The sequence below is a fragment of the Oratosquilla oratoria genome, chromosome 39 (genome assembly GCF_046742065.1).
Source record: "Oratosquilla oratoria isolate Oo_2021 chromosome 39, ASM4674206v1, whole genome shotgun sequence".
Taxonomy (NCBI): domain Eukaryota; kingdom Metazoa; phylum Arthropoda; class Malacostraca; order Stomatopoda; family Squillidae; genus Oratosquilla; species Oratosquilla oratoria.
Window position 1 is genome coordinate 30,137,660 of NC_134815.1, and position 16,408 is coordinate 30,154,067.

At 43.0% G+C, this 16,408-nt stretch overlaps 1 protein-coding gene across 1 annotated transcript in view; it reads left to right on the top strand.

The window, feature by feature from the left end:
• Positions 1-15,909, top strand: part of LOC143020323 (MOXD1 homolog 2-like) — a 681,164-nt gene extending 665,255 nt beyond the window's left edge. The window contains exons 6-14 of the mRNA XM_076176637.1: positions 901-2,130; positions 2,791-2,968; positions 4,404-4,685; positions 5,706-5,906; positions 6,838-6,997; positions 8,213-8,499; positions 10,333-10,526; positions 11,148-11,316; positions 12,402-15,909. Of these exons, the coding sequence (XP_076032752.1) occupies positions 1,172-2,130; positions 2,791-2,968; positions 4,404-4,685; positions 5,706-5,906; positions 6,838-6,997; positions 8,213-8,499; positions 10,333-10,526; positions 11,148-11,316; positions 12,402-13,052 (3,081 nt within the window). The 5' untranslated portion in view covers positions 901-1,171 and the 3' untranslated portion in view covers positions 13,053-15,909. The remainder of the gene's footprint in view (positions 1-900; positions 2,131-2,790; positions 2,969-4,403; positions 4,686-5,705; positions 5,907-6,837; positions 6,998-8,212; positions 8,500-10,332; positions 10,527-11,147; positions 11,317-12,401) is intronic.
• Positions 15,910-16,408: the final 499 nt, after the last annotated feature.

The window sequence follows — 16,408 nt, forward strand, 5'->3', positions numbered from 1 at the left end:
ATAGGAAAATAAGGAAGGAATGCAGGGAGGGAGATGGAATGAATGAAGTAAAGAAATAAGGAAGGAAGGGAGGGAAGGAGGAAGGAAGGAGGGAAATAAGGAAGGAAAAGAGGAAGGGAGGAATGGAGGGAGGAAGTAAGGAAGGAGGGAAATAAGGAAGGAAGGAAGGAAGGAAGGAAGAGAGGAAGGAACGGAGAGAGGGAGGAAGGAAGTAAGTAAGGATGGGGGAAAGAAGGAAGAAAGCGAAGAAGGATGGATGAAAGAGAGGAAGAAAGAAAAGAAGGTAGGAATTTGGGCAGCCCTAAAATCTAGAACCAAAAATTATTGTATCTATACTCCTAAATATTTGTAGCTATTTCTCCATGAATTGTATTTGTTTATAGTCATGATTCATTGTGTGTTGAAGGGCAGGAAATCGTGTGCGTATGTAATTCACCGTGTAATTCATCATTGTCTTGGATCACGTGTTGTACTCGTGATCGACAGCTACTACCCTCCCGAATGAGAGCTCAGAGCTCATGTATGACCGAACTATGGGTAAGGCTGTGACCTTACACACACACACACACACACACATATATAAACACACCACACACACACACACACACACTCACACACACACACACAACTCCCCGCCCACTAGAGTTGGAGTAACGACTCGCAGCGTAGCGATACTGAAATTATTTCAACCCTGGGCGGGATACAAACTCAGACCGCTGGGTTAGTAGTTGCGAACGCTACCGCTGCGCCGTCGAGCCGTGTGTGAGTGTGTGTGTGTGTGTGTGTGTGTGTGTGTGTGTGTTTGTGTGTGTGTGTGCTTACTTTTTCCATATTTCAGATACTTTTAAGCTTAGAATAAAATCTGTGACCGTGGTAATAGCTGTAAATTTTCTTTTGCAGATTAGATGACGCAGAGGAGTTGGTAGTACCTGGATGAAGAACTAGACATCGGAAGAAAATCTGGTGCGAGATCGAGACTTCGACGTCCTCGCCTTCTCCGAGTTCGTGGCCTCGTACGAGTTCCTCAAACCAGCTGAACCTGGCCTGACTTCGTCTGACCTGAGCCAGCTTGATCTGACCTGACCTGAGCTGACCAGGCCATGGAGACCTCAAGGTGGCAGAGGAGATAGCAGTGAGCGGAAGAACACCATCTTCGGCCTCCACTACAACAATGTCTTCCACTGAACCGCGGCTCTCCGTCACCGCCGCCTCCGCCATCACTACCACCACCACCATCATCACCACCACGACGACCACCACTACCACCGCCACCACATCCACCACCACGACCGAAGCCTCCAACGGGGAGTGCCTCCCACCCAACCGACGAAGTGCTCGAACGGGATCTCCTGTGTCCAGTGCCAGCACCAACTCTTCCTCCGGAGCTTCTGCCGAAAACGAACCCTCCGTGACGATGCCGACGACGACAGGTCTTCGCTGTATCACTCGGGATGGAGAAGAAGAAGAAGAAATCTCCTTAGGGGAGACCTGCGCGCGACTACCCAGGTTCTCCTCGACATGGTGGGGTTCTCAGAACACCCAAGGTTCCTCTGGTCGACAGACAGAACGGAGGCTCGAAGAGGGAACAGGAGTCGTCAGAGGAGGAAAGGAAAGAAGAGAACAAGAAAGTTATAGGGAAGGAGGTGAAGGAGGAGGAGGTGGAGGAGGAAAAGAACGCCTTTTGTTAGCGAGGAGGAGCATCACAGCGAGAGAGACGAAGACAGGAGTCGTTTTTGCAAAGGCCTTCGCGAAGGACCGCCACTGCAGTTCTTCGAACTCGAGAAAGGGAAGAGTGGACTGTCGAACTCCCCTCCCACGGCCGCCGCGATGCGGGCTGCCGACGATGCCCCCCGTCCTCGCCCTCTTTGTCGCCTTCGTCGCGGTCCTCGCCGTCCTCGTGCCCGGCGCGTTTGCCAGCGCCGCCTCGGCCTTCACCACCTCGCGCCTGACCTCGGCCTCGTACGACCAGTGGGTGCACGAGGTCACCCTCGACTCGGAAGGGGCCTTCGTCGTGCAATGGACGCCCGCCAAGGACCATATTCTCTTCCGGGTGACGGCACAAACTCGGGGATACATTGGCTTCGGGCTCGCTTCCTACCCCCGGATGGACGGCGCCGACATCGTCGTCGGGTAAGTCTTCGTCGACAAATAATAATCTTTAGTGACTTCGAGGGTGGGAAGGGGGATGGGATGAAAAGATACGGGGCGTCCTTAGATCCTTCCGTCTTTGGGCCCAGATGGTGGCGTAATCAGAAGCGTGCTGGTCTTGCATTCACTTAGTTGTGGGTTCGAATCCCGCACTCCTCTCCGATTCCCAACAGTGACTGTTACCTGCCCCAACAGTTCCTTAAGCGCATAGGGTAAAGATGACGGTTTCGGTCGCAGCTGTTAAGCGCCTCTTGGCGTAGGCTCTTCACCACTGTAGTGGTTCTCAAGTTGGAATCCATAGAGCCTTAGTGTGTGTGGGAGGGGGGTCCAAAGTTTTAAGTGGGGCTACAAACAGAAAGTTAGTGGATGACTGGAGATTCTATTTAGTGTTGAAACTTATCTCCAGGAGACTAAGGAACAGTAACACATAAATATGGGAGAGATGGAAAAACAGGTTAAGAATTCTTTCGGTACAATAGTTTCTCTGGCGTCGTATTCTCCTATGGAGTAGGACAACAATCATGGAAAGACTCTACATGAATTATTTTGATTATTTTGTCGTTTTCCCCTTTTTTTTTTTTTTTTTTTAACTCGAAGAAGAACGTAGGCTCTCGATCACGCCTTCTGCTTTCCCTTCGTCAGGTGGGTCCACTCGGGCAAGGCCTACCTGCAGGACCGCCATGGGCGCGGCAACGAGGAACCCGAAGTGGACGAGCAGCAGGACTGGATGCTCGTGGGTGGCTACGAGAACGACACACACACCGTCCTCCACATGTCGCGCCACTACAACACGTGCGACAAGAAGGATCACGTCATCTCGGTGAGTTCGCACGAAGTCGCTCAGGAGGTGGAGCGCGCGTTGTGGGCTGGGAGGCCATGATTAGTTCCTTCCCCCCACCCTCTCTCTATCCATCTATTTATCTATCTATATCTATTTCATTTTCTCTTTCTTTCTCACTATCTCTCTAGCTATCTGTCTATCTATCTATATCTATCTCATTTTCTTTCTTTCTCACTATATATTTATCTATATCTATTTAGCATTCTTTTTCATTTTTCTCTCTGTCTATCTTTCTTTTTCTTTCTTTTTCTCTTTCTTTCTCACCCTCTATTTATCTATCTATATTTTTCTTTCTTTTTCTCTTTTTCACTCTCTCTATGTATCTATGTATCTTTCTCTTTTAAACAAACAAATAATAATAAATTGATAAATAGAATGAAATAAATGACAGGCATTACAGCATAATGCTTAGGTATTTATCTATATAAATATCAAAACTTCAAACTGTACTACATTGCACTACCTCAGCAGGAAGTTTATTCCATTCATTAACTACACTGCTGGCATAGTTGTTTCTACCCACCTCCAAATTAAATATACTTCCTGGCAAATTGAGACCATAATTTCTTGTCTGATTTGCATTCATTGTGAAAATTTCGTCACTTTTGATGTTGTCAATTCCCTTTAGAATCTTAAAGACCTGTATCAAGTCACCCTTGAGTCTAAGCTATTTTAGGCAAAATAGATTCATGTGTAAATATAAAGAGAAAGTGTTCAGACCTTTATATCCTTTCGTTTTTTGTTCAAATCCTATATTTTCATTATCTAGTCTATAAAGCAGGAATCCGCTTTTATATTTGTCAGATGTATGTATGTCTTACCCACAATTTTACTAATATTTTTCAAGTTACAAGTTGTCTGTGTGTGTGTGTGTGTGTGTGTGTGTGTGTATGATTCACCATGGTCTTGGATCACGTACTGGACTCGTGATCGACAGCTATTTCCCTCCCCTAGAGAGCTCAGAACTCATATATTACCGATCTATGGGTAATGTTGTGACCTTAAACGCACACACACCCAACTCCCCGCCCACGAGAGTTGGAGTAACGACTCGCAGCGCAGTGATACTGAAATTATTTCAGCCCCGGTCGGGATTTGAACCCGGACCGCTGTAGTGGCAGCCGGGAACTCTACCACTGCACCACGAGTCGTGGTGTGTGTGTGTGTGTGTGTGTGTATGAGTGTGTGTGTGTGCATATATAGTACAAATGTCCGTGAAAACATACATATACCAAATATCCTCTCTCCTCCCATAAGGGTAATGACCAGCCAAGGTATGCAACTCCTCTTGACCCCTCCACCATCCATTTGTTTTTCTTTTTATCTTAGCTCTTTGTGGATAAAGGGTCATCCCGCCCACTGCCCGAATCAGAATCATGAAAGCAGCATTTTACACAATTGTTATTTCCCACAGAATGACACAGTGCGAGTCCTTTGGGCCTTCCATCCTGATGATCCAGTGGATCCAGAGAGCCCCAGTCCTCGCCTCCACTACCACTCGTCTGTGAGACGCGGTTCCAGGTCGCTCTTCCTCCTGGAAAGGGGACCAGATCCAGCCTCGACGGCCCGAGGCGTCCCAACAAGATCCTGGGTTCTTCTGAACCCGGAGGTGTCCATCTCGGGTGAAGAGGACACAACGTATTGGTGCAAGATGTTTAAGCGGCCCAAGATGCTCGAGAGAAACCACATCATAAGGGTAAGTGGAAGACAAGGCAGCGTCTGAAGAAGTAGAGTGTTTTGTCACAAATGTCCAGGACTTCTGTCTCTGGGGACACTATTGCACCGGAGAAGCTGAGTTGTTGAGGAATTATTTAAGGAGGCTGGGAGAACGGAGGGATCAGTAGAAGCCCGATTTAACGAATTCCTATTTAGTGGAAACCCGGTTTAACGTGAGTTTTAGATCAATAACGGAATATCCTGTTTTTCCTAGTCGGACGCTTTTCCGTTACCTGACAGGTTTATACATACATTTATATAATTGTACACATTACTGCTATGGTATGTTGTTGTTTTTTGCCATTTTTTATGCTAATGGCCACTGGTACTTAGCTGACAGACGCTCAATATAACGGAAAATTTCGTTGAACAGGACGGCAATAACGAACGCCCAATTTAGCGGAAAAATGAAATTAGCAAATCCTCCCGTGTTTGAATTAGTTCGCTAAATCAGACTTCTACTGTAGTAGTTGAAAGTGATCCTTTAATAAGTGGCAGTTCTTTGCCCATGATAAAGTGAGGGACCTTACATTCAGAGTGAGTTGTTTAGGTGTTTATTCCTATATACATCACGTGACTAAAAAAAAAATTCATTTGTTATTCTTACTTCCACATACGTTTATTATTTAGCTTAGTGTTCATATCTTATCACGCCAAAACCGTATCCACCGTACAGTAGTGTCATTTGCTTTCTTAGGGTCTTGGTCGGAACAGCTAAGACCCATTTGACATTCCTGGAGAATGTTGCTCATTGTCTATATTTCTCCACATGGACAATGAGCGCTGGTATTAAATCACCCTTTTATAGAGGTTGTTTGGTTTTGGCTACTTTTGCCCTTGTCCTGATTAAAGCTACCCAGTCTTTCCTGCTTAGTAACATGAAACGTGATCACTTTTATTTGATATACTCGATACAGAACATAGTGGCTACCACTAAAACCTTACCTAACTCATTTGCATTGATGACACACCACGCATTCAACCTCCTCTTCCTCTTCAGTATGAGCCAGTCTTCTCTCCGGGGAACGAAGGCTATCTTCACCACATCATCGTGTACGAGTGTTCGGGCGTGGACGCCGATCTCGAAGTCGCGTTTGAGGAGCTCTCATCAACGAGCGGACACCAGTGCTATCAGTCGAGCATGTCCCCGCTCATCTACACGTGTAACCACGTCATCGTCGCCTGGGCGATCGGATCCGAGGTAAGTGCGATCAGTGTAGACACTGACACCATCCGATTATCTCCTCTGTAGCCGGTAGTTGGAAGGTTGGAAGGAGCTTGCTTCCTCTCCCTTCTCAGCCCCATTTCTCTTCGTGGTCTTATATTGTCAATCAATCCGTTGCCCCTGGTCTCTCTTGCTGAAGACTCGCGGCCTCCAGGAAACCGCCAACGACCTCCGGACGGGACTATAGTTACTCCCTGGTTCGGTCCGGAGACCAGGTACCGGTCTTTCGGGACCGCAGCTTTCTGGGGAGGTGGGAGATATATAGTGCCCGTTTGCTGACTTCTTAGGCAGCTCCTGTGAGTAATATCTCTTCATGGGAAAGGTATCTTCCTCCTCTCGCTGTCTAAGGACTCCAGAGGTGCATCCTCATGCAGGCCAGCGGCACCATTTGTGTGTCCATAGCTTATATTGACCAAAATATTTTTATATACATTCCTTCAGCCCCTTAATGGACAGAAGGTGTCCCTACAATTGAATATGGTCAACTTCTGATAGCCATAGATCTGCCCACTTAAGGGTTAGATTGAGATGATCTTTACCCTGAGCCAAAGATACCTCTACAATTTAAATTAATTATTTGAGCCTTATGAAAGTTAAGACACATTGACCATTAAAGGATTAGATCAGGATTGGTTCCCCCATTGAAAATATGGGATCAAAGTAGCCTGCATCTTATAATTTTTAGAAGCTACTCCTGCTTGCTTGAAGTGCACGATGATTATTTTTTAATGATGCAGTTGAGACTTAATTCATTTATCCAACTTCATATAGATAACCACATCTTTGACAGTAACCAGCCAGGTTTACTTTTTTTATGCATTTCCTCCCCTCCTATTCCCCCTCCACCTCCTCCTTCTCCTCCCCGAACTCGCCACATCCCTTCTGATAGTTACATCCTTTCCCACAGGGCCTGACGCTGCCTCCTGAAGCAGGCTACCCTCTCAATCCAGAGGGACCCAAGTACTACATGATGGAGGTACACTATGACAACCCACAACACCATTTCTTCACGGACAGCTCGGGAATCCGGATCATCTATACGCCTGAGCTTCGTGCCCACGACGCTGGTAAGTTCTTTTTCTACCCTCCTCATCGTCCCTCCCCTTCACACGGCACTACTACTACGTCTACCTCTGCTACTTCATCATTGCCATTTTCATCATCATCGCTAGCCGTATGGATCAAAGAATTTGAATAAAAGAAAGGGTGAAAGGCGTATATATATATATATATATATATAAATATACATATATATATATATACATATATATATATATATATGCAAAGAAATCACAAAACACACATGATGAACTATTTTTGCATATATATAAATATATATATGTATATATATATATATATATATATATATATAATTTTTTTTTTTTTTTTTTTTTTTTTTTTTTTTATGAGGCGTTTGGGCAATATGATTAATGTTTTAGAAAACTAATAGTGAGAGACGTAGAAGTAAGATAGAACGAAGCAATGAATTAGAGTCTCTGTTATCCCCATCCATAAAGCTACCTAACCTTCTAAAACAACCTGTAGTTTCAGCGCTCACTGCTGGGTTGCTGAGTCTATTCTATTCATCAACCACTCTGTTGCTAAACCAATTCTTGATTATTTCATTCTTAAACCTAAATTTGTCCAATTTAAATTTTGAAAAGAATCCTCTTTCTTCAACTCATCTTCAAATCCCATTATCCCTACCCTCAACTTCAGGTGGAGCCCTGAGGGGTTGACATTCATTCCCTGGACTGTGTCGGCAATCTCTTACATAAGCTTTGACTACCTTTCCTCCATTTTATCACATAAGAAGATCTGACAATTGAGAAATGCTTCTCCTCCTCCTCCTCCTCCTCCTCTTCCTCCTCCTCCTCTTCCTCCTCCTGCTCCTCTCTAATCCGCAAATAGAATATTATCCTTTGCGATAAAAGATCTGTCAGCCCGGTATTTAATTGTAAAATGATAGTGGTAGCAGTAGTGTTAGTTCAACTTCTATCGCCTAGTTGCCCTGTTTTCTCACTGTAGCTTAGTATAGTAAACACAAACAGCATCGTTAGGGCCGGTAGGCCTGCTGTTGTTTGTTCTTCTTTTGTGTTCCTTTGTGTTCTATTCCTGTTCCTATTCCTCCTCTTTCTTCTCTTCCTACTCCCCTTAGTGCCACACCTCTTCTTAGACAAGAGTTCGTTTCCTCTAGAGTGGTTTTATGGAAGATGTCTGGAAGATCCCCAATGCACTCACCACTTCCACTTGTCCTATTCACCTACCATCTCCTATTGCAGGCGTACTCAGCGTGGGACTCGACCCAAACTGGAAACACCTGATCCCACCACGCCAACGGACTGTCCTCTCCGAGGGCCACTGCATCGGTGAGTGCACGACTGCAGCACTACCAAGCTCCGGCATCAACGTATTCGCGGCCATCCTACACACGCACCTTCTGGGTCGCAAGGTCCGTGTGCGGCACATCCGCGGCGACCGTGAGCTCGAGCCCATCGCCCAAGACAACAACTACGACTTCAACTACCAGGAGTATCGCGCCTTACCGGAGTCTCGTAGAGTCATGCCGGTAAGTTAGTCGCTGGGTATTGGTTTGTGGTGTCTGAGGATGGGTAGTGTTTAGATTTAAGGAATAATTCTACAAGTCTATCTATTTATATACTCCCCCCTTATAAAGGAGGTAGCCAACTCAAGTCCCTTTATGAAAAGAAGATAAATTACTATTTTGCTATTGTTTCCTTTGTGATATGAGTAGAGAAAGGCTGGGAAAAAAGGTGAAGAGGTCTGTAGAATAGATGATGAGGATAAAGGACGTTAATGGGAAAAAGTACAGTTGGCTTCAATTCCACCAGCTGCATTTGCTTTCATATTTAATGTTCAGTAACATCAACACATGTTTACCTTGAAGTATCAGTGAAAAAAGTAATAAAAAATTATGTCGTTTCTTTGTACTATGATGCACCATCTAGAACTGTATCAAAGCGTATAGCAACGTAATTTTGTATATGAGACGAATACCGGGTAATAGCAATGGCAGGAATGCTAGGGGATGTTTTGAGAGAAAACGGAGAGGGAATTAGGTCTGAGTTGAAGAATAGGTATATTAGATTGAAAGAAGTGTAGAGTATTAGGAAGAAAAAGTATGGGAGGTGGCGGATATCATATACAGATGGAAGGACGAAGTGTGCCTGAAAGGCAAGTGAAAAAATGTGGTTACTATCGGGATCAGAAATAGACAAAGATGAGATTCTAATGGTTTGATAAATAGTTCAGATAATAAGATTTGGCAGGATGGGGTTTAATGAAGTTTTCCTTGATGTGGATGTGCTGTGTCTTGCGACACTGCTTCTGACCCAGGGCAGTGGACAAGATACAGGGATGACCCGTCATCCAGGAGGTGCCAAGATAAGAGGGAGGGAAGAGGGTAGAGGGGAGTGGAGTATGTAGGGGATGGAATGGGTGGGAGTGGTTTCTATGCCTTTGTTTTTTTGGCTACCTCTCGTGTAAGGAGGGAAAAACCTTTGGTATATGTATGTATGTATGTATGTATGTATGTAATAAGATTTGGATAATGATTAATTTGATAAAGAATAACTAGGGACTATGAATAATACTTGAAGTCAGTTGGTGACTTGAATATATTTGTGTCAGGTTAACAAAGGTTATGCAAGAAATATGTCATAAGGAACTAGATTAGTAATGATAATTATAGCTGTTGGTTTCAACGACTAGAAACTTGCTGCCCCACGGCATCCGGCAATGGTCCCTGGCCATCGTATAGATCTCTCTAGAAAAAAGATGAATTGTTTTTGTGTGGGACTGTTTCTATATCCCTGACTTGTAGTTGTAGGAAGGGAGTAGTCATCAGTTCAGTTCTGTTTTTGTGAAAAGATCGATGAGGCTCAAGGTCTATAAGAAATCTTGAGTTTAATCTCGAGAACGAAGGTCAATTTTTAGAGTTGTATCTCCAAATTAAGGTGAAGATTTCCGTTTCTTTTTTAAGACAGGATAATTATTCAAAGATTTGGCAAATTTTGGGTTGAAAAGTAGATTTTGCACTGAGTGATAAAAGGGACAACGATTGCTAGATTTGTAACTTCAGTTAAATGCTAATTTTCTTTTGACATTGCAATAATCTCTGCTTTCTTACAGGAGCACCTAAGGCATCTGCCCCAGATACAACCACCACACAGAAGACACAGAACACTTCATATTACAGTGCCCCACACTAACAATTCTCAGACAACAATACATTATCTCTTCCTTAAGTAACTTATAGTAACTTATAGTCCCACCTGGAGGCTTTTGCTAGGTTCCTGAAAACCATAAAGGCATAGATCCTTTTCAAGAAAGACCAGGGGTAACAGACTGATTGATTAATTGATTGATTGATTTCTTGCAGGGTGACCACCTGATTGGGGAGTGCACCTACAATAGCCGAGAACGGACCACCATCACTCTTGGCGGGTTCAAGACAAGAGATGAGATGTGCCTCAGCTTCCTCTTCTACTGGCCTCACGTCGACTTGTCTCTTTGTCATTCGTTGCCATCTCTCAACACCGTCCTTCATTCTCTCGGCATTCAAAAACTGTCTGAGTAAGTAACTCACAAGATAGGACTTTGCTACCATTGTCGTCCATTGTCATTTGTATCTCTTACCCAGGGCAGTGGGCGATGTGCAGGGATGACCCGTCATCCAAGAGGAGCCAAGAGAAGAGGAAGGGAATGGGGGGAATGGGAGTGGAGTATGTGGGGATGGAATGGGTGGGAGTGGATTTTATGCCTTTGTTATGGGGAAAAGCCGTTGGTATATATATGTATGTATCTCTTACCAAAATGTTCAACTTTAAGGTAGCTGACACTTTCGCCTTAAGCAGGAAGATATTGAACATTTTGTGAAATGAGGTGTATTTAGATCCTATAGGGATGACTGTAGATGATGCATACAGTTATATACTGCTTCTGACCCAGGGCAGTGGACAAAATGCAGGGATGACCCGTCATCCAGGAGGTGCCAAGATAAGAGGGAGGGAAGAGGGTAGAGTGGAGTGGAGTATGTAGGGAATGAAATGGGTGGGAGTGGTTTTTATGCCTTTGTTTTTTCGCTACCTCCCTTGTAAGGGGGAAAAAGCCTTTGGTATATGTATGTATGTATATATGTATGTACGAGTATGTATGTATGTAAATACAAAACTGAAATTTATTTCTTCTCCACAGGGGGTCCAATCCTATTACCATTCGACGCCCAGTAGAATTGGCAGGCAAGACACTAGAGTGGCGGTTAATGAACTATGATTGGAAGAATCAATTTGAGTATTTCCAGCATGCGACACACACAGGCACTTTCAAACCCATGTGTTGGTGGAGGGGACAGAGTCTTATACCGGTAGGTTTCTCTTTGTGCTTTGAGCCTCAGAGTCATAATGTCTGTCTTGTTATTATTATCTACATAAGAACAGAAGAATGAAGGAGACTGCAAGAGCCCATAAGGCCTACACTAGGCAGTACCATGTAAACTGTCCTATTCTTTATCATTTAAATGTACATTGATCTGTCCCCACAGCAGTACCCTCCATCCATTACCTGGCTACCTGTTAGTCCCATATAATGTCTATCCATAGTTTTACACTATTTCCATCTGTACATCCTTTTTCATAAAACTGTGCAAAAACACATAGTAGGAAGAGATTAGGTTTAGATCTTTACTTGAAGAGGGCCACAAGGATGTTTGCTGGCTGATCTGCCTAGAGTATTGCTACTTGAGCTATAGGTTGAAAGTGGAGGCAGTTTAGGGCAACCTGGTTGCAATTGAGTTCATGGTAAGGGTATAGTACATCACTTTTCAACATTTCCTCCCATTACTCATCCTGTGAGCTGGCTAGGTATGAAAGCCTTTATTGGAACACGGGATTTTAAGACTGTATGCCCTTACTGCTCTTATCTTCTTGACTCTGTTGTCCTTGAACTGCCATACATCTAGCGTCTTGTTTCCAGATGCAGTCTATCTAGTTCACTCTTCCACCACACTCCTAAAACACGCACACCATGACACTGTAGGAAATATATGTAAATATTTTTTTCTGTCGTGAAAAGAATAATGATCTGGTTTAATGTCACAATTGTTCCCTCTCAGAGAGGGTTAGGGCAGCACCGCGTTTTGGATAGTTTTTTGAAGCATTTAATGTACTACTTACAATTTGCTTGCTGCCCAAGCAGGATTCGATCTGCCTCCACTCCAACTTTGCAACGCTCTAAACCACTCAGTTAAAATCTCACCTCTCCAACAGCTTAACATTTAATATAGATTTTGTTACAATATATATCTGGGATTTATTGAATTGAAGAATCGACATTGTGAGATGTTCAGACATTCATCAGTGTTCACTATTGTTGTCAGTGGGTCTGGCCAGTGCATTGCAAGAAAAATTTCACAAATGACTAACTTCTGCCTCTTTCTCTTCGTATTTCCAGGAGTTGGAGAAGGAAGACTACGCGTACCCAAACATCACTGAGCCATACGAACTTGAGAACGAGTGCAGACGGAAACGCCGGAAGAACCGGCGGCGTAAGAACAAGGACAGAAGCCACAACCACCACTTCTTCAGCCACGAGTTTGAGGACGAGAGCTTCCAGGACGGCGAAGAGATCATGATCGATGATGAGACAGACACCAAGCCAATAGAGAGGATCGATGTGGATCCCTTCAGGTCCATCAACTTCCACATGCCCATAACCCACGAAAGGACAGACAAGGACTGGCCCAGGGGTCATAGCGGTGAGCACACTGGGGGTGACTTCGGCACCAGTGACTGGAGTATCGGAATTAACAACAACTTCGGCGGTCAGACTGAGGACAACATCTTCAACCTCGGGAACGTCAATGTACCCGATCGTGAGCTTGCTCAGGAGTTCGACCAGATGGAGCGTGAGCTTGAGCAGGAGATGGCCAACCTTGTACCCAACAACTTCCAAGAGGAACAACAACCCCAGCAGCACCGCCCAACCCAGTCCAGCACTTCCACAGGACTGTCATCGTCCCAACCATGGATTCTGTGGACATTGGCTTTGGGTGTTACAATTGCACTATCAAACGAATTTCGGTTTCACTTAAACCATGGCTAGGAAATCGCATCTGGTTGATTTAGTGCTTATTTTTTCTCGCAATACTGTAATATGCCCTCATGGGCTTAAACTACTACCACTCTTACTCCTGCTAACTAACACGAGTGTGATAAAACGTGTAGAAACGATTAGTAATATTATTTAAAGGATATATACAGTTTGGCTAGTCTTGAGGACACTTGATGATACAAGACACATGTGATTCTTCTCATAATATGTAGAGTTCCATGACTACTTAGAAATCAGGTTGACATGACTAGTATTGGAGATGACGAAAAGTGATAAAAAAAGAAGAAGAAAAGGAAAATAAAAAATAGAATGGTGATATGTTATATAACTTTGTTTGCAAAGCCATGAGAGAAAGTAAGTGGCATAATTTCGTAATTGGAAAGCTGCCGAAAGGAAAAGCTTCTGAACCTAATGAAGTTGTGACAATTGTCAAGCAAATTGCCTATGTGTCTCGAACCTGTTCTTACAGTGCCTAATTTGTATGTATGTATGTAAGTATGTATGTATGTTCACCGTATATTTCCTAGATGGGCTAAGCATGAACACAACTAGAAATATAAAAAATAACAAGATCTAGGATGGTTAACTAGGAAAATTGTGTAATAGATTTCGTTGAGGATTTGCCGTGATGGTATTTGTATATTGTAATATTCCATTTGTAGAACAAAGGATCATGACCATGATAATGAAACTGATTTTGATTTGTTGTTATCGTAGTTGACGTTTCGGTTTATACATCAGTAATTGTAAAGGGAAGGCCGAATGAAACGTGAAATGCAAGCTGAACTGCATGTGTATAGGTGTGCATGTTATGAATGTGTCAGTGTGGATGCGAGCAACGGTTAACACAAGTGATAGAAAACTGCTCGGGAAAGAACTCCTGATTTGCGCTGTTGTTTTGCTGTATACCGATCAATCTCAAGCCTCCGCCTTGTTGCAACTTATAACTTGATGACGACGACGACGACGATGATGATGACATTCATGTTGATGATCAGTGTGTTAAGGATGATCATGACGATGATGATGACATTAATGTCGATGGTTAGTGTGTTATGGATGATCATAATGATAATGACGATGAGGAGGATGGCATTCAGGTTGATAATGAGTGTGTTATGGATGATGATGATGATGATGATGATGATGATGATGCTTTATATAACGTGGACGATGTGGATGACAACCATGATAAGGATAAAGGTGTCAGAATTTAGTTTGACATTTCAAGATAATTATTATCATTATTCTTTTTCTCTCACATTTTCTAACTCTCATGCTTCCACAATTAGTTCTAAAATTGGATGGTGATATATCACCATGACACTACATACCAATTATGTTTTTAATGACCCAACGCAAACTTCTTTATTGATAATTACTCATCACATATAGAACTTCCTCTTCCTCTTTTTTATTTCCGTCCCTTTTCCTTTTAGTTTCCCCTGTATTGATATTTCCTCATCATTATATAACCCATTACTCAGAACTTTTATATCAACGTGGTGGAATTAATTATTTTTCCTGCTGCACAGTAGACATCTCAGTAATTAAATTACCAGATTGCCTTGAAAATGTACATACACACACATAAGCACACACACACACACACACATACACACACACACACACAATACACATATACACACGATTTGCTGGTGAAGTGGTTAGTATCTCGGACTCTCATTCTGGAGGCCTGAGTCCATGCCTCACGACAAACAGTGCAAGCCATTACTGTCCCCATTAAGCAATGGGATGGGTGTGTATGGTGTGGTGTGTGCAGGGTCACAGCATTACCCATAGGTCAGACTATATGAGGTCTTAGCTCTTTTCCGTGAGGGTAATAGCTGTCGATCATAAGTCTGGCATGTGATCTAAGATCATGTTGAATCACAATGCACGTCCGATTGCGCATGTATGTGTATTTTTCACACATACATGTGTATACACATTCTTCTATCTGTTTATGAACTTTCCAACTCATTATACCCAATACAGTATGTCGGTCGCAACTATTTGTTACATTAAAGTGAGATTATTATTCTACGAATATATCTGGGGTATTTAAGTTATCTGTATAAGCCAATATTTATGATATATAATTTAACTATTTTGCCTACAGTGCTGTGTATTCCTATATAAGACTCTCCTCTCCTATATGTAAAACCATTTTCTTCAAGAGAATTTTCTATTTTGATTATAAAAATGTGTACCTCTGAAGCAATATATACCACTTGCAGATTTCTCATATTTCACGTTTTCTTCATTCTTATAACCCTCACTATAATTACATGTCTATCTTTCTCTTTCTCTCTCCCTCCCTTTCTTCCTCCCTACTGCCATCCCCCTCTTCTTCCTTCTTTCTTAAGGAACTTTGATAATACCCCTACGGACCAGCGTCACGAAGAATTCTTTAATGCCTGGAGACTTCATCTCCGCTCAAAGAAGAATCCTGACGACTTTAACTTCTCCTATACCTACTTCCTGCTGTCCTCTTCTGAGCTCTTCCTTACTATTGATATGACTCCCGCTCTTCTCCATGTCCCTAAGTGTAGAGCTGCAGGTTTTCGGTAACGAAATGCAAAATTCTCCCTACCTCTCTTTCTTCCACCTATTCCTTACCTTCTTTTCCTCCTATACTTTCCTCTCTCCCTCCCCTCTTCCTTCCCCTCCTCTCCCCTCTCCTCCCCTTTCCTCTTCATTACTCTATTCTTCTACCCTTTTCTTCCTTCTCTCACTCTCCCATTTTCATCTCACCCCTCTCTCTCTCTCTCTCTCTCTCTCTCTCTCTCTCTCTCTCTCTCTCTCTCTCTCTCTCTCTCTCTCTCTCTCTCTCTCTCTCTCTCTCTCTCCTCTTTTCTCCTCCACCCTTCCTTCTTTTAATCATTTATATTTCTCACTTTCTCTTTCGCTCTCCATAAATGTATACATGTATTCTATATATATAACAGAAAAGGAAGCATTTCTACTTACGAATTTATTACTCTCTTTGTTTATCTTCATTTTTTTTATTACAAACCAGGCGATGTATTTTTCATATATATGAGGATATGAAGCTTACTTTCCTCCAAGTATCTTCCAAATTTGATTATTTTTATTACACTAGAATAGACTTTACAGACGTGCTAACTGGTATCTGACCTATAGTTGATGTGTGAGCACCGTGACATTGTTAACCATTTCCTTTCACATTGTTTTATTACTCGAAGATTCTAATGTACTCGTATATTACCATCACTGTCATCAGTCACCTGCTTTTGTATTTTCGCCCATATATTTTTCTTTGTAATAACAAAAGAGCATTGACGAACTAAGGGGAACATTCAGGAAAGATGACAGTAGGGTTA